At 37.7% G+C, this 18,912-nt stretch overlaps 1 protein-coding gene across 4 annotated transcripts in view; it reads right to left on the bottom strand.

Moving 5' to 3' along the window:
• The window catches only part of DENND4C (DENN domain containing 4C), a 74,252-nt gene that overhangs the window by 37,914 nt on the left and 17,426 nt on the right, over positions 1 to 18,912 (bottom strand). For all 4 annotated transcript variants that reach the window (XM_051643047.1, XM_051643049.1, XM_051643050.1 and 1 more), the window contains 7 exons: positions 12,276 to 12,603; positions 6,991 to 7,243; positions 6,036 to 6,105; positions 4,702 to 4,871; positions 2,915 to 3,156; positions 2,021 to 2,087; positions 598 to 656 (listed from right to left, as the gene is read on the bottom strand). In XM_051643047.1, coding sequence (XP_051499007.1) covers positions 598 to 656; positions 2,021 to 2,087; positions 2,915 to 3,156; positions 4,702 to 4,871; positions 6,036 to 6,105; positions 6,991 to 7,243; positions 12,276 to 12,586 — 1,172 coding nt within the window. In that variant the 5' untranslated portion in view covers positions 12,587 to 12,603. The remainder of the gene's footprint in view (positions 1 to 597; positions 657 to 2,020; positions 2,088 to 2,914; positions 3,157 to 4,701; positions 4,872 to 6,035; positions 6,106 to 6,990; positions 7,244 to 12,275; positions 12,604 to 18,912) is intronic.

Here is an 18,912-nt window from a genome sequence, read left to right as displayed (position 1 = left end):
ATCAATAAAAACATTTAAACAAAATCCCATGTTACAATCATAGGGAGCTCTAGCCCAGAAGATGCAGGCAGTATCCACAGAGATGGCATCAGCCTTCAAGTACAAAGATCAATTTTTTGGTATAATTGTGAAATTCCAAAATGTTTGCACATTTGTGCATTGACTGATTTTACCCAGCTGCTTTAAGTAAATGTTTCTCTTGGATCCGAGAAGATAAAAAAACCCACGATAACAGTTTATCTATGCAATTAAAAAAAATAAATTGCTTATTACACAGGTTTTGAAAAGATACTTAAATACATGGTTTTTTTCCTCACAGCCTGTTTCTTCTTTCGTCTGAGTTCCTACAATAATCTAGCAATTCATCATTATTTCAGGATGATTAGTGATACTATTCTTCCACAAGGGACAGGTCTACGTCAAAAAGAAAACACTGTCTAATCTTATGGTCAAGGTTTAATATAATAACTAAATGTGTATTGAGCCTTCTTCTTCTAAGATCTAGTAACATTGCAGTAATGTTTGTCTTCTTTCTATGACTCTTATTTGCCTCTGAATTTTTCAAGTAGCATAAATTTAAAGCATTAATAAAGATACCTTAATGGCAATGGTGTAGAAACTGGCTGAGACAATATTAATGCATCATGAGCAGAAAGCTGAAACACATAAAACAGTATGTGACTGATACAGACAACTCCAAAGTTAATACAGTGTAATATTCCAACATAAATGTATATCCATAGTCTCACAAACTGCCTGGCAGACAGAATCACAATGTCACGCAAGAGAAACAAATCGGAGACAATCTTTGGGGCTTGCGTTGACTAGGTCAACAGAGCTTGTATTAGTCACCGAAACAATTCTCAGAAGTCACAAGAACTGAGTCTGTGACTCAGTGTTGAATAGGTAACTGCTGCTAGGTGATTAAACAGAGCACAAGAGAGAGTGCCGCAGGGGACTAACCTTTGACCCACAGTAGAGCGCTCAAAAGTGAGACAAAGAAAACAAACAACCCTCTCGATGAGGTAATGAAAGTGGTGCCCATAAAATGAAAGGCTAATATAAGGCAGAAATTTTAAAAGTGCAAGTACGGTGCTGCTCCCATTTGCACCACCTGAAGTCTGAAATAGTTTCCTTTGCCAAGTCACCCCGTTTATAGCAATGAAAGAGAAAGCCGATCCATCAACCTCCTCCCTTCTCCCTTCCAGCAGATGGGTATTCAATGCTGATAAAATGCCTGCAGGAAGTCTCCTGGTTTGAGCCAGGAGAAGCCAGTTTTCCTTTACTGATTTTGTTTTTCCTTCAGTAAGTTTTCTTTTAACTAGTAGCAGAGTGTTCCAACTAAGACTGATAACGATGGAATATTTTTCTAACTGCTGGGTCTTCAAGGTCATATCTTTGCTCTGCCAGCTCAGACACTACGGGGAGATCTGTGACCCCCCCATAGGAGGCTGAGTTAGACAGACAGGAAAGCTGGCCAGAGATATTCCATTCCATATATCTATGTAAGGTCAGAGGAAGGTCAGAGATCACAGAAGACAACTTCCTTCCTGCTGCTTCTTCCCTTCTCTTTCACCCATGGCTGGTGTCCAGGGAGGACTCCGTCCATCCATCACCATTGACCCCCAGGCTTGAGCTCTCCTGACCCTCATCACTCTCTGCTTTCTCCAGCAGCTCTGGGATTTTTTGGGACTGTTCACAGCTCAGGAGATGCTGTGGGATTTGCTGGGGGTGGGGGAAGGCAAGAGTCTTTTGCATATACCTGAACATATTTGTATATAATTGTATATATTTTTATATCATTAGTGTTTAATTAAAGCTGTGTAGTTTAGTTTTCAATCCAGCCAAGTCTCTCTCTTTTTCTCTCTCTCTTTCCCTATCTGGGAGAGAGCGGGAGGAGATCAAGAGCATTGTTGTCGAACCTGAATCAAACGGTGACAGGAAGGAACCATGCTTTCTAAAGCAAGAAAAAGGGTTTGCTGATACTCTAAGTAAAAATGGAAGTAAATGTTCTGCTTACCTGCACAAGAATTCTTGGCCTTTGTGGTGAAGGGAAAGGTATATTGTGCATAAAATGGGATATGTGCCTGAAATGAAGACAAGGTATTAAGAGAACCAGCACTGGGGACTGTTCAGGGACTGAAAACAATGTTAATGACATTTTGAAATTATTGTGGTACCATGTTTTAGAAAAGCAGATAATATTTATTTACTGTTTTGATATGTTTCAGAGTCTGCTTATGCAAACTAAGACAAAGAAGCTCCATTCACTCACACTTCATATGTGAAAATTAATACTGGCAGTTTCAATTATATATGCAAAAGATAAACACACTGTCATTTAGACAAACCACTTAAAATCCCAGGCAGCCTAACCCCCTTCTACAGAATTTCTACTGAGTCTTAGCTAAGAGAAACTATATACTTCACTGCCAGATGTCTAATACAGTTTCAAAAGTAATATATTTCAGCAAACTCTTAGGACCACAAAAAGCATCCTCTAGAGAGGTCACACACAATCTGCATTAGTTGCAGTGCTTGGAAACACACACAGATATTCATTGCTAACACACTGAGTCCCTGAACTTAAATTTCTTAACATAAGATGCAGGACCACAAATGTTAGTATGCATGTTACAGCTCAGCCCTCTTCTGTGTTTGACATAGCGACGAGAAAGGTAAACAGGCTTGACATATTTTAACAAAAAAGCCACAGTAAAATCCAGTTCACTATTCAGTTCACTACAAGAGCCAGTACTGTTAAACAGAACCAGAAAAAATTTCTACCAGTACTATAAAATCTGTAAGAGGATGGAGCAAATACACCAAGTAAGTGAATAACTGCATAAATCACGTGACTGCTTGAGCTGATATAACAGCCTGCCCACATTAACTTGAAAAATGTTTTACATACTTTTCAATGGGAAGAGGATGAGGTCCAGAGACAGAGAGTTTGTAGATGAACATAAGAAATTTTCGAAATGCTTCAAAGAAAGGCCAATGTGAGAGAAGGCAGATGCATTTGTTGGAATTGATGGACTTGGAAGTAACCACTTTCCTTTCTACAGCTGTCAGAAGACCCAGCTGCAATTGTTGTTTTTCTGTTAGCAGCTCCCGGGGATAAGGCTCGTAAAACTGAATAGCAGCACCATAAACCTAAAAGATGAAGAAAAGCAGCTGAGCAGACCCAGTATTTAACAAGAGATTGGGTTAGAGCTTTTGAAACATCTCTAAGTCTTTCATGTTTGCACATATACTATGCTTTTGCTGGTAGGTTACTAAATGACTTGAGGTTCATTTATGCAACACACATGAAGTATGCAAAGTATGCTTTGGACTCCTGTGCCGCTCCTCCTCTTTTTCACTGCACTTTCCTCAACAAAGTATTCACACTCAGTAATTTGAAAGGGAAGGAACAAAACTGTATGCTTTGAGAAAACCCTATCCATTGACCACTACAGTAAAAAAAAGCCAACCACCCTCAATATATGCTTTGTTCAGTTAACTCTCCTATCATTACCACATTAAACAGTACAATTATTTTGGCTTTGACTTCACTTGTTTCATCAAGCTAAATAGCTATCTTTCCTAGTATTCTTTCCCTACTTGTCAGTTTCATAATTAACTGAATTATTCTGGCAAGCTCAGCAAAAGAACAGGGAAAGATGGATACCACAGTATACATTCTCTCTGAGAAAAACACTGGCAGCTACTGCACTCCTTCTTGCAAAAGAAGTATTAATATACTGGAGAAATACTTTTTTGTTGTTGCTTGGAAATGGAGAAGTATATAAATTTCCCTCATAGGGGACTGAGGCAGAGTAGAAGTAGAGAGAGCTGTTACTACTGAGAGCCAAACTGCTGTTTTATTAGTCAGAGAGAGCTAATCACACATTACAGTAACTTATTCCCTCATGCAGATAACACACACACAGATACAATGGGCAAGATGAAGCAACAGCTGGGATACCAAGCACAAACAAGGGCTCCCTTGCTTCAACAGATGTACCTGTGATCCTTAAGTCTCTGTGCATAGCAGACACTGCCTTCTGACACGTGGGCTGAGTCATGCAACACATTTTTCGTGCCCACATGTGTTGGTTTCCTTACACAGATTTGGCAGACTGTTGGTGTTCTGAATATATCACTTCATGTGCATTCAACAGGATCACTGGTCTTAGAAGGTCAAACTTCAAGTCTTCACATGCTGCCTTTTAGCACACCCTTTTCCTCTCCTTGCCCTGTAGTTTTCTGGTAACTATTTTCCTATTTGTGTACATAGATACCTATGGAACCCAATTACACATACTCACACAGAAGTCACTTTTAAGGTAACCACAGGAAAACCCTAACAACTTAACTGTTGCTAATACATGTGGTAAGTGAACATCTCTTTAACATGTATGCTACATCTTTAGTTCCAGAAACTTCTAACTTGAAAGAACAGGGAAATCCATATGCTGTGAATTTTGTTTTCAGTTAGGTGTATGGTTCAGCTTACCTGGGACTGAAGAGCACATGCTCTTCCAGCTATTTCCTGTTTTGGTTTACTTCCATTTTACATAAAGGCTTAAGAAAGACTATAAGTATTTAACAACTTATTTTGTAGTATTTCTCAAATACAGAAGAAACAATGCCTATTTATCTACATAGCAGCCATTTGAACTGAAAGCAATAACTAGTCAAAGTATGGAGTCATACCTTTTCTGCAGAAGAGCAGGTCAGCACAAATGTTGAGAACACTGGTAGTGGATATTTGGTTTGAGAGTCCCAGCACTCAATAGTAGCTCCCATTGGAAGGCAGAAAAGAGGTACAGAGTCTGACAGTGGGAATGACTCATAGTTCTCTTGAGGATATCTAAAAATTAAGCCTTCAGAATGGGAGAAGGAAAAGTAAGCACATTTGCTCTACAGGCTCTAAATAACATAAGCAACATATTTTCACAATGTACAGCAACGTCTGTTGGTTATCTGGACTTTATAACTGAAAATCACACCTGCAGAAGGAAGTCTCTCATTTTAAAGTGAGACTAAGTCATCCAAGTAACAGCCACTTGAAAACTGTATTAAAGTACTCCTTTTGGTAACTGCTCAAAGACCAGTACACAGAAAAAACCTTATTTTGAAGATTTTCCCTTTAAACCAGTTAGGAATTACCTGTGCTATTTAAATGTGCCATTGGAATGATTTTTACTACAAAGAACTTCCTACGAAGTGATAATTTATCTTCTGTAAAAACAGCAGTAATACCTCAATTGAAAATAGGATTAAGTAGCTGACTGTTCACATTTTCTGCCACTCAGTCAACAAGTTCAGTTTAAACAAATTGTTTCTTCATTTTTCAGAAATAAATCTAACTCTTACTGGTGGAAAATAGGAACACAAGCATTGGTTCACTTTTGATTTAGCTTACTGTATGGTACACTGAGTTAATTATCTACAGCTTCTGCTTCTGCTTGGCAGTTTGCTCCTTTCAAATTAATTTGGTGCACTTAGTGCTCAGTACAAACTCTTTAGGAAGTTTTTATGGACTTCTACAGTAAAAAAAAAATCCATAGCAATGCATTTAAGTCAGTCTTTTATGAGCTTCTTAAATAAAATACTTTATCTCATTAATTTTTCATAATATTTTAATAATATTTTTCACTGAAATAATAGTGAATAGTTGTGGAACTGAGAGAAGAAACACATTTAACTTTCAAACTGGACAGAAGATGTTGCATTATCTACAAGATATTAAAAAGAAATATGAGTAAGGTTGAATGGAATTTTTAATCATTCCTTCTCCATCACCACCAACACAAGAAATACTAAGTCTTGGTTACAACTGAAATGCTTGCTAAGCCTTCTGAAAAAGCTTCTCAGCTACCAAATCTGTCATGATAAGAACTAAATTAATACAGAACAACCCTAATCCTATTAAGGATTTTTTTTCCTTTCCCCTCCTTTTTTTTTTTTTTTTTTTTTACATTTCAACATGGCATTCAAATCCTTCTTTTACAATGTTGAGACAGACTGCTTCTAAAATTACTTACCAGCTTTATATGCTAAAGAGTTAGAAGCTGGCACAGACTTCTTGTAACAAAGGTACACACTGGAACCCCACTGCAAAACACAAGTTTCATTTTAGAATGAGAAAAGGTGACAATAGGCAGCAAAGAAATCAAGAATAAGCATTTGAATATACTCCCACTTACAAACAAAGCAGACATTAAAATGACTGGTTGTCTGCTGAGCGTGTGTAAATAATGAAATTGCAAATTTCACCCCCTCTCATAATTTTTTGAGATTACAGGATTTACATAAAATAATTACACCACATTACTGTTTGACTTATTCCAACAGAGGAATGAAAAGTGAAGCAGATAATTTGCTGCTTCACATGTTCTTCCTTCTTTAAAAGGAGACTCATACAGGAATCTCATCAGCGGAAGCGAAATTCTAATCATGATCAATTGAACCTTTTATTGCACTTCCATAAACTGATTATTTATATAATGATTTTGCATTTTCTTTAAATATACTCTACTATTAAAAAAAAAAAACAACAATAAACTTACTTCAGCCAGAGTAAACTAAATGCAAAATAGACTAAATAAAAGTAAATTGATTGAAACACAAGTATGCCAAGAAACTAGAAGTAGTAATTATCATTCTTACATGCCTTAGTAACACAGGCACTATTAATAAAAAAGAAAAAAGTATTTGTGATTCATCCTGAGTTTCAGCATCTTCAAGGGGCAGGGGGGGGAGGAGAAGCATAATAAAAATAAAAATAAAAATCCATCACACTACTCCCAAAGAGCACCTAGACGTGAATATGCAAACTGAATAATCAGTATGAAGAAGCAATTCCTAGGACCAATTGAAATCAGAGCAACAAAGCCTACAAAAAACGAAGTCTCACACATGTTATATAGTATGAAAGAATTATGACATGGTGTTATAACAGTCCTAAGAAAAAAGAGACTCAAGCTTTTAAATACTCACCATACCACAATTTAAATTTTTATCGACTTTACAGAATGTATGAGGAGGGGTTTCTCCTTTGCTGGTAACAATAACACAAATATCTGTCACTGCCAATGAATTTTGGGGTCGTATTGGAGGAGCCCTTCGATACGTGATAAAGATCCGTTGAGAAGAAGCTGAACTGTTGTTAACATTAGCACAACGACCATAAGGAGTAGCTTGAATCACCTCACAGCCTGAAATGATGCGTTCCTTCCCTTCATATAGAACTCTGCAGACAGGAAGGAAATAAAATTCTATGTGCATTCAAATATATATGAGGTTACTTGGACACACTCACAGAAATTGTCAACCCATTAGCACCTTAAGTCATCACTGCAGTGTTCCAACATGAATTTTATTTATTTTTATATATGCATGATCCAAAGCAAATAAATTGTTCTGCAATATTCATATATTACTAGAAATCTCTGTGGGAACAAATCAGAGTTATGGAAAAATAAAATTGAGCCACACTGAAAAGGATTTAGGTATAGAATTACTAGGAATTCTGCACTATCAATTAAATTAAGCACAGAGGAGATTTAAAATTCATTGCAAACATAATACCTGATAATTTCTTAGAAATTATTTCCATCGTTAGAATATCTGGAAAGTTATTTCAAAATTGCCTGGTTTGTTGTGTTTTTTTTTTTAATTTTTAAGTTATGTTGTTGGAAAAAAAAAACAAACTCAGAAGACAGAAGTCTGCTTCATAGATTATTTTTTACAGAAAAAAACACAACCCACTCAAACTCAGTAATGACTTATACTCATAGCTTGAATAATATTCCTTAAGGGGGGGGAGCTCAATTCCACAGAACAGTAAGAAATAATACATACAGTTGACTCTACTCATAGAAAGCAGAATATATCTTCCATGGCAGTGCAGTAACATTTGTATCATACCTGAATTTTTTACCCAGATCACTATTTCAGATCACCATATTCTTAGAAAAAAAATAAAGATCCTTCACAACAGCTAAATGAGCCAAAACTTAACACTCTGCTCTTTCTCAAATGCAAAGCTATTAGAAAAAGATCATGAGAAGAAACGCAGAAGTCAAAGCATTCATCACTACATATTTTTAATGCACAGACAGTATGATGGAGACAGCTTTATCTCCCATTCCACACCCAAGTAAGCAATGGTTCAATTTACCTGGTTCTCTGCAGTATGTACAGAAAATATGCCACTTTCAACAGTTTTCATCTCTACAATACATGGCAAGATTTAGGATAAGGGTAACACATCAAAACTTTGTATTTTGTGACCTGCAGCTTCCCACGTCTATTCCATCACAACTTTGCATTAAAATAAAAAAATCAACAGGCAATATATCTACTACTGTCCTGAAATATCTTCGGTTATATGTTTGACAGACTACTAGTAAGTATGTATTTGAAAACTTCAAAAAGTCAGGTGTATAAGCTAAAGAAAAACCACAGAAGTATTTTTTCCAGACTTCCCAAACTACTTTTCATCTTTAAACTGGAATATGCAAATTTTACCACTTGTTCTGATTGCACAGAACAAATGTGCATCTTGTTGTAGTACTGTGGATACACATGAACTAGAGTCCTAGAATACTCTCATAAAGCAAAGAAGGGAGTATATTGATGTAGCTCTCAGACTGCCATACAGCTAGTTAGTGGAGGACAATATTCTTGGTTGTAAAGACTGGGATCACCACACTTTGGCTACATTTAAAACAATGTGTAATCTCTGGTTCAAAACCAGCCCAGCACAGGTACTTCCCATCAGAAGCAAAAAGAAAATGAAAGCACCTCTCACCCCTACCATATCCTGACCTCATACATAGCGTTGAACTCAGGAAAACAAGCGAACAGAAGAAAACCACCATCCATGGATCACTCAAATTCACAATTAGTTTAATGATTCAGACAAAAAACATTCAGAAGTGATGCATGGAATATTTAATATAATACCCTGTACATACAAAGTCCGCCCTGAGAGAAGTTTACTCCTGCTTGTTTCCACTTCCCAGTACGTGCGTGCCCTTGATTAATTAGTTGTGATCAAGATAAGACTTGTTTCCTGCTTCTATGAGTTTATACTTTGGCCTTTATCCTAGGTACACATTTTTTGCTAGATTATTCTATCAATTTCAATAAAGTTTTACTTCAAGCAAAATGTAACCTACAGGTTCCTCTAGATCTTAGGTCCAAGAACAAAAACTCTTGTTACCTCTTCCTAAGGCTGTTCCCATTGTAAACGGAAGGGCCCTCATGACTAGTTTTACTCATTTAAAGATAGGCTTCAATACATTAGATTACACAGTTTAGAAAAAAGAAATACTAAGGTCCCTTCTCATAGCTGTTGAGGTAAAAACCTTAAACCACAGAAAACTTGGCTTCTGGAAAACTATTTTCAAGTAGGTGGACTGTTGCAAATATTGTGTGGGGCTTCTCTCCAGCTTGACTTTTCCTCTAGGTCTAGTCATATTTCTGCCTCTTACAGTTCTCAAGCAAAATAACTCTCTATAACAATTCTTCCCATCTCATTTAAGAGAAGGCATTATGTAAGGACTGAATAATAAAGGAACTAAAATAAATATACTAGGCAGAGGGAGGGTCAAAGAAGACATGTCGGGTCAAGAAGGAAAAGATTGACTTAACCTTTATTTCTACTGCTGCCACTATTATTATTTGTCTAAACATATAAGTGATTAATTTAATCATTATTATCCTAAACTGTTCCAAACACCCGACTGCCATAGCAAACTTCCAATACTTGAAAAGGGCCTAGAAGAAGGCTGCGGAAGACCTGTTCACAAGGGCATGTAATGACAGCACAAGGGGTAATGGTTTCAAGCTAGAAAAGGGTAGATTTAGGTTGGACTTTAGGAACAAGTTCTTTATTATGAGGATGGGGGATCACTGGAACAGGTTGCCTAGAGAGGTGGTGGAGGCCCCATCCCTTGACACATGCAAGGTCAAGCTTGATGGGGCTCTGAGCAATATGTTCTAGTGTGAGATGTCCCTGCTTATTGTAGGGGGGCAGGACTAGATGACCTTTAGAGGTCCCTTCCAACCCAATACATTCTATGATTCTATTCTATGATTGTCACACTGGTGGGGTTTAAGAAACAATGGAAGCTGCTGGCTGTTAAGAACATCCATCAGTTTCTATTATGCTTGAAATTTGAGTTGATTTTCATTTTTTAAATACATCTGTAGTAAAGAAAAACATTTGTTCAATTGATACTCCTGCAGATATTTTCACAAACCAGAATGCACAGTGAGATGGGTCCTTGGCACAGAACCACTACTCGGACCAAAGCTTCCCATACCAGTTTAAAAAAAGCCCAGTATTTCTCTACTTACACAATGCAAATCACTTAAGTTTTGCACTACTTAATAATACAAGAACCTTTGCTTCACACAAGAAGTCTGATATTCTTTCCTTGGTCCTTTCGGCAGTAGTGTTACAAATTTCAAAACCACTTACACTTAAAAACATTTTTTTCTGTCAGGTTTTCTTCCAACCAAGAAACAAGTGCTAGAGCTCTCTCATTTTCCTAACTCATGGGTAAAACAAAGAGACACAAGATCTTGTTTCAAAGTCTCACTGCACCTAAACCAAAACAAAACTCAAATCTCAGTTCTTGTCTAATTCTGGAACATCGGCAAACATATTGGTTATGAGGGCAACAGAATGACTAATAGCTGAGTTATTCATAGACACATAAGATGTGGATACTGTATTTTACAGCTCTGTGTAGGAATAGGACCTTAGAGATCTCTTGTTCTAGGATCAAACCATTATTCTTCCAACTACACAAAGCCACAGCAAAAGTAACATCCAGAGGCACAGCACACAGCCTAACTCTATGCAACTGAACACCTGCACGAGGAAGTCATTCTGTCAGCTTACTGACATTTCAACTTAAAAGCAGTAGAATACAAAGGAAAGAAGACAGAGTGCAAAGAAATACAAAATACAAGGACAATGGCAGGGAATCAGTAGAGTACCCCGCAATTCCCTCATCTCCAAGCAGCATTTGTTTAATTAGGTTCCCTAAAAATAGCCCTGAAAGAAGACACACACACAAACATTTATCATTAATTATCTGAATGTCGAACTGCAAGATAACTCAACTTAATAAAAGAATATATATGTATATACACAACACTATGGATTTGACCCTTTCAAGGGATATACTCTTCCCCTAAGTACTAAATCCACTCTGCATGTTAGCTGACTTAATGAATATTTAAGGTTCAAAGATAAAATATTCCTTCATACGTGGTTCTTTAATTAAAAGAAAACAGCATAAATTAGCCTTCAGACTGTACACACATCTCCTGCCCAAACTCCATTTTCTTTCATTTGAACATATTGAAATTCACACAAAAAACCCAAACAATTTGCTCTAATCGTCTCTTGCACATAGTTGCAATACAGCAAGAACAGCAGGGGAAAACGATTAATAAGCATCATTGCTCACAGAGAAAAGCCTGCCATGATTTGTTAGGTGTGACACCCTAACTAGATCTGTGTAAAACAAAATATAGAATAAACACTGCTTGCCAAATAGCACTGTTTTCCACCAACAGCTTTAAAAAACAACTCTGTTAGGAAACCCTGAATCAGCCCACTATTTGCCTATTTTGCTTATCAGGTATTCTCTATGAAATCTCCCCAGGCATTCAAGTTTCAAAAGTTGTGGGAGACAAGAAAATAAATGTGTGCTAGCAGAGTCACTTCCATAGAGTTACTAAGCACACAACTTAAAACACTGACAATATCTGAGATTTTCAAACACAGCACTAGTAACTCTTTAGGAACTTACGCCTCAGGTACAAAAAGGCATCAAAGTGGTAACTTTTGTTTTCTGAAGTAATCACTTGCATATTAAGCATGTTATAATTTTGGATTAGCACGACTGCATTTCTGTAGATTAATTTTGTACTGTTCTCTCACCTCTCATAAAACTGTGGCAGAGAACTGAACTTCTTATCATTTATTTGCTCCATCTATCTCTATATATATGTGTGTATCTATCAAATAGTTTAAAGTTAAAACATTATCATTCATTTGAAAGTCAAGTTCCCTAGGAGACTGACACTTTTTTTCACCTGATTTCAGTAAGAAAACATTACCCAGATACACACAATAAGAAATACATACTCAAAGACACTATGTCATTTAAAGTTTTCTCATGTCTGTTTTTATTCACCCATGAAAAGCAAGAATTGATCATTATTGAAGTGGGACTGATTTGTTATAAAAATCTTACCCGATGTCAGTAAGAGGTGGTTTGTCCCGGCCTCTCTTGTAGCAAAGAAATAGTTCAGGACTCTTCAGACTTCCATAGTTTAAGTTGGCTTGAAGGGCTGTAGGGGTGGCTTCAACACAGGTGTAACCCTCTGGGACAGTTTCACCAGCTGATTTAATTATCACAGCAATGTCAGTAATTGGAGCCTTTGGACCAGTTGACTTGGTTTCATGTCGGTTTATTTCTTGGTCCAGAAGAGTTGTAGTATCTGTATCAGTGAGCCCTGCCACTACAAAATAGTCAGCCACTCGTGGACCTTTGTCTTCTATCATGATTATGTCAGTACTTCCTGTGGAAAATAAAGACAGGGAAATCATTCACTTTGCTTTCAAGCTAAACCCCTTCACTCAAAAAGTATGAGGATCTGTAACTTTTAAAGAAATTCTTGCAAATTAATAAAAATTCCTACATAGACATTTCTTGACAATTCTAGGGAAATTCCAACACAAACTTTGATTTCTGTTGCTCAGAAATATAGCACTGTTGGCAACTGGATTTCAGTTCTAACACCGTAATCTAGCCATATTTTAACAAAAGGAAGTTTAAGTGAGATAAGGAAGAGCTCAAAGCTCCTAATACAGCAGCTGTACATAAAATTGCTTGGCTTTACCTATTAGATATCTAAGGCTTTTCACAGGCTATAAATTAATGCAAGTAACCCTAACTAAAAGCATTTATTTTTCTGCCATTGCTTAATGAGTATTTTGACTTCAGAATCGTGCCTTTTTTTTTGTTTGTTTGTTTTTTGAGAACAATGCCAAGTATAGGCTCACTGGTTTATCTTCTGCATATTTCATCCATCTTGTTTCATAATCAAGACCTAACAGCACAGCCTTGAGACATTCAGCTGGCAAGTGTAACATCTGGAAATTGTTTACAAAAATCACACATCCAAACCCATATTTCATCAGCTGATCGGGCAGTACACATCACTGCTCAGCTGCACATTCCAGATCTGGAAAGAATTGCCAGTGATGTTCCCTAAACATATGATTTTTAAATGGTGAAACACAAATTTGTATTAAAAGCAAACTAGGTGACAGACTCTGCCCAGATATAAAAAGTACAATTTTAACTTCCTGATCTCATGGACTACCTGTCTCTTTAGAAGCTGAGTAAGAAATATTTAAACAGTAGTTGCCAAGCAATAAACCCAAGTACTTTTATATCCCTTCAGAAAGCTAGGGACCACGTTCTTGTAGATCTCCATGTTTCTATCACCAGATTTCTGGGCATCTCATCCAGAAAGCTAACCAAGAATGGAAGTCTGGTTACAATCCTTGAAAACTAGATTGCCACAGCTTCTAAGGTCCCATATACCAAGTAGTGGTGGTCCACTCATATTTGCAAATAATAACTGCACCAAAACTGAAAAGTTTCTTCTATTTAGAATGTCCTAGTTTGATAACTGCAGAAACACTGGCCTCTGCTAACAGAAAGGTGGTTTGGCAGAGATATTATAATCCTGTTCCCTGAACCTGGTTTCTCCTCCCATTCTTATCCTTCTCTTTCTTACTGAAACTATAATGAAAGGTATTTCCCATCCTTACACAAGACTTCTAAAATTTTTTATTAAAATGTTCTGAGTATTCAGCCAAAGGAAAAATCAGCTATTCATCCTGCACGCCTTATTAAGAAATCTTAGCATCAGATTACATGATTTGCGCACCAACAACTATATTGCAAGGTGGTGTAGTACGAGATATAAGTAGGGAGGGGAAGGGAAATAACTTCATGCAAATTTGTAGTACCTCCGTACTCCTACCAACTCAATTTTTTATTTTCTAACACTAAAAAGACAACTTTTTAAATCCTTTCAAACCTGAAAGAAGAGCACCTACGTGATTCAAATTACTTTTCTGCAATATCTTCCCACAATGCTCACCACAAACACTTTGGCTAACAGCTTCTATGGGGCAATCTAAAAACAGAGATCCAGGGAAAAGACACAGAAGTGTTTGGCTCCTCTGAAAAGGGGAAAGCCATGTGACAACTACTCACCTGAGTTTGCTATACTGCTAAACTATACTGATGCTGCAGCAATAAAACAATAAATGGTTTATTCAATTTGTCAGGTGTTCAGTGCCTAGGTCTCCTGAAGAGCAAGCAAATCACTCCAAAGTCAAAGCTACTTGTGAAGCTTTGGAATCAATTTCAGCTATAGGAATTGCAGTAATTTACTCTTTTTACTGTGATAAACAACACGAAATCAGTGATGAAGTCCTTTACAGGTAAGCAAGTCAGCATGAAATGCAGGGGCAATGGCTTCACCTTAATCTCATATAAACTGGTGCTTCCATTAAAAGGTCCCTCCTCATACTGCCACTGCTCATTCCCACCTTCACTTTTGTCCAGAACTATAGTTTGTGCAACCGTGTAATTAAGTGGAACAAGGAATTGCTCTGGATGAATGCTAACCTGGCAGAGACTGTTTAGAGTTCAACCAGTGCAGTCCTCTGCCACTGCAGTATGCCCCTTTCAGCAGCAGCACTGACGTGCACTGGATTAATCATAAAACTACGAAGTTTAAGATGTTTCAGTTTGCCTCTTAGATGCTTGCAGAAGGGAAGGGGAAGGGAAAGGGGGCAATAAACAAACAAATCTCTCCCTACTCTCCTTAAAAGAAAGCCACAAGTCAGAATATCTTGTAACCTCGAAAGTACTGCTTGCACTTGATACACGTGAAACCAAATTACTGAAACAAGCTGCTAAAAATAGCAAAAATAGTTGGCATCATCTAAATGTGTTTTTTTTAAAAAAACAAAACCTTTGTTAAATGATCCACCCTTTTATTATTGGCTACATGTTCACACAGTTCAATATCATGTTCTCTCAAAGTAACATTAAAATCATTGCCCACATTTACTTTAAGCACACAGAGTAGAAAATAAAACAGTAATGATAACAGCATATGACATCAAAAATCTCACACCAGTTTGCATTTTTAATCACAGCTGTCATTCCTGGAATTGTGCTAATGCTGTCCTTGAATATTTTTAAAGTGAAAATTTAGCTTCCCAGGGTAAATGGAGGGAGAAAAATTTAAAGGGACTTAGAAAAATAAATACTAACATTTAGAAGGTTAGAAAGCAAATGAAGAGTCTATTCCCAAATTTTTACCAGTAAGGAGCAATGACACTGTAGCAATGGTAACTAAGCATCATACACTTACTTCTGTGATTTTGTGTTTTTATCTTAGCCATGGCTGGTTTAGTTCACAGAAAACCTGTGCAATATGTAGCAGGCAAAAGTTAGAGTCACCAGACAATTCAGCTGAAAAACCTGGTACAGAAGCCTCATATGTCAGCACAACATTTAGTGAGCTTTTAAAAATGGAAATCTCTCAAAAAAGTTCCTTTCCATCTCCACAAAGATAAAAGAAGTAAAGGTTCAGATAAGCACTACAACTCAGCTCTTCAAGTATTTATCCTCCAATTTAGAAAGATTTAAAACAACAGGATATCTCTCAAAAAAGACCTTACAGCAACAGCTCTTAATTAAGCTGCATTTATCTTCTTTAATGCAATAGCTTTATAAATATAAAGACACTAAACTCTAAGTTAGCAACCATTTAGTACCACTAATCTTTAACCAGAAAAATCAAGCTCGTCTTAAAAGCCTCTTATTTCCTCATCCCTGAGCACTCTACTCCTTGCAAAGAAAACTTGCTACATACTTACTGTACACAAACCAAATGTAAAGTTTTTCACAAGTTTATTTTTTACCCAGGAAAGTCTATCATATAGAGTTGAACTGTGTTTATAAAAATCTCACTAGTTTCAAAATCCAGCTCTAAGCACGTGTCCACTACAGAGAAATGAAATCAGATCAGTAAAAGAATAACAGTTTTATAGTCAAAACACAACCTTCTTGCAACTGCAGAAACATACACTGCAGTAAGTAGCAGTGAATAAAAAGCATTAAGCAGATGGTTTTTTAATGATGCTTTATAAGAAAGAACAACTCTTTCTTACAGTGACCATTTTCTTCACTAATCACATGAAGATGCAGAACTGAGATAACCTTGATCATAAATCATAAAGGAAAATAAAGCCATAAAGAGCTTTTCCAGCCTCTTTTCAGTACAAAGTCCAGAAATCTATTTAACTGAAAATGCTGGTGATCCCACGGTCAAAGAACTGCAGTTATAAAGGTGTGTGATTAATAACTAACATGGCTTTGCAATTTAGTCAACTCACTTGCATCTTCCTTTGGAGACTGACAGTACCCAAAAACTACAATGTGTGAAAACTACTGCTTGCTGTGTGGAAGCCTACAGTATGCGTACACAGATGACTGAAAAACTTAGATAAGATAGGGTATTTCCTCATAACTGAAAATATTTTTGTTACCAGATTGCACAGAAAAGTAAGTTTTATTTCAGATTGAAGAATAACTTCAACACTTCTTGTGGCTGAAACATCATTTTGTAAACAGCCTGCATGGTTAAGATTTTTAAGCAATGTAGATGTTAAACACAACTCAGGACTCTATACAAATACTTATGTTTTGCAAGTGAATAATATCACGGAATCACAGAATTGTAAGAGCTGGAAGGGACCTCTAGAGATCATCTAGTCCAACTAAGGCAGGATCCCCTAGAGCACATCACTCAGGACTGCATCCAGGTCGGTCTTGAATATCTGCAGAGAAGGGAACTCCACAACCCCCCTTGGGAGCCTATGCCAGTGCTCTGTCACCCTCACCATAAAGAAGTTTTCCTCATTATTTAAATGGAACTTCCTGTGTTCCATATTGTGCCCACTGGCCCTTGTCCTGTCACTGGGAACTACTGAGAGGAGTCTGGCTCAATCCTCCTTTCACCCACCCTTAAGATACTCATAGGCATTACTAAGATCTCCCCTCAGCCTTCTCTTCTCCAGGCTAAAGAGTCCCAGCTCCCTCAGCCTTTCCTCATAAGGAAGATGCTCCAACCCCCAAGTCATCTTAGTTGCCCTCCACTGGACTCTCTCCAGTAGTTCCCTGTCTCTCTTGAACTGGGGAGCCCAGAACTAGACACAGTATTCCAGATGTGGCCCCACCAGGGCAGAGTAGAGGGAGAGCATGACCTCTCTTGACCTACTGGCCACACTCTTCCTTATGTACCCCAGGATTCCACCGGCCTTCTTGGCAATACGAGCACATTGCTGGCTTATGGATAATTTACTGTCTACCAGGACTCCCAAATCTTTCTCCATGGAACTGCTTTCCAGCAGGTCCACCCCTAATCTGTATTGGTGCTTGGGGTTCTTCCTCCCCAGGTGCAGGACTCTACTCTTACTCTTGTTGAACCTCATTAGGTTCCTCTCTGCCCAGATCTCCAGCCTGTCCAGGTCACACTGGATGACAGCACAGCCCTCTGGAGTGTCAGCCCCTCATCCCAGTTTGGTATCATCAGCAAACCTGCTGAGGACACACTATGTCCCCTCATTCAGGTCATTAATGAATATGTTGAACAAGACCAGACCGAGTGCTGACCCCTGGGGGACACCACTGGCCTCCAACTTGACCCTGCTCCATTAATCACAACCCTCTGAGTTCTGTCACACAGCCTCAATCCACCTCACTGTCCACTCCCTCAGTTTCCTCATGAGGATGTTATAGGAGACAGTGTCAAAAAGCCTTGCTGAAGTCAAGGGAGATGACATCTGCTGCTCTCCCATCATCCAGCCAACCAGTTATGTCATCATAGAAGGCTAGCATATTGGTGAAGCATGATTTACCCTTGACAAAGCCATGTTGACCATTCCAAATAACTTCCTGTTCTTCAACATGTTTAGAGATGACATCCAGAATGAGCCACTCCATCACCTCCCAAGGGTAAGATGTGAGACTAACTGGCCTATAGTTCCCTGGGTCCTCCTTCTTGCCTTTTTTGAAGACTGGAGTGATACTGGCCTTCCTCCAGTCCTCAGGCATCTCTCCTGTCCTCCATGACCTTTCAAAGATGATGGAGAGTGGCCCAGCAATAACAGCTGCCATTTCTATCAGTGCTTGCAGGTGCATCTCATCTAGACCCATGGATTTATGAATGTCCAGTCTGGCCAAGTGATCTCTAAACCAATCTTCCTCTACTGAGTGAGTGTCACCACTTAACCTGTCTTTACAGGCCTTGGTAAGAAAAAAAAAATTATGTAGTATTTCGCAACAGTGGTAAAGATAAAGGCATGACAAAGTTCATGTGAAGAAATTGATTACACTGATTTAAAAGGACAGTTTTTTCCAGAAATAGGTGATCTTAAATAAGAACAATGAAGTTCAGTCACTTGTAGCTGGAGAAGGCAGAATCTGAAGGCGTGAACTCAGCCAGTTGGACCAGCAGTGAAGATTTGGACACTTCAGAGTTTTGTCTCTAGGACTGTTTATAAAAATCAAAGCTAAACACAAATTCTGAAGGACTAAAACTATTATTGGATATGTTTAGTACGAACACTATGAATACTATTTTTTATAACTTCACATAGTTGAGAACGCACCAACAATACTGCTTTCTTCAGCTTTTTTGTTTTTTAAACTATTACCTAGATGTACTCCATAGCAACAGAAAAAATACAGGTGAAGGTGGTTCTCAATGTTAACTGTATTCAGTAAATCAGAA

The sequence above is a fragment of the Apus apus genome, chromosome Z (assembly GCF_020740795.1).
Source record: "Apus apus isolate bApuApu2 chromosome Z, bApuApu2.pri.cur, whole genome shotgun sequence".
NCBI classification, from domain to species: domain Eukaryota; kingdom Metazoa; phylum Chordata; class Aves; order Apodiformes; family Apodidae; genus Apus; species Apus apus.
Note: the sequence above shows the minus strand (reverse complement) of the source record. Positions and strands in the feature narration are given on the sequence as shown.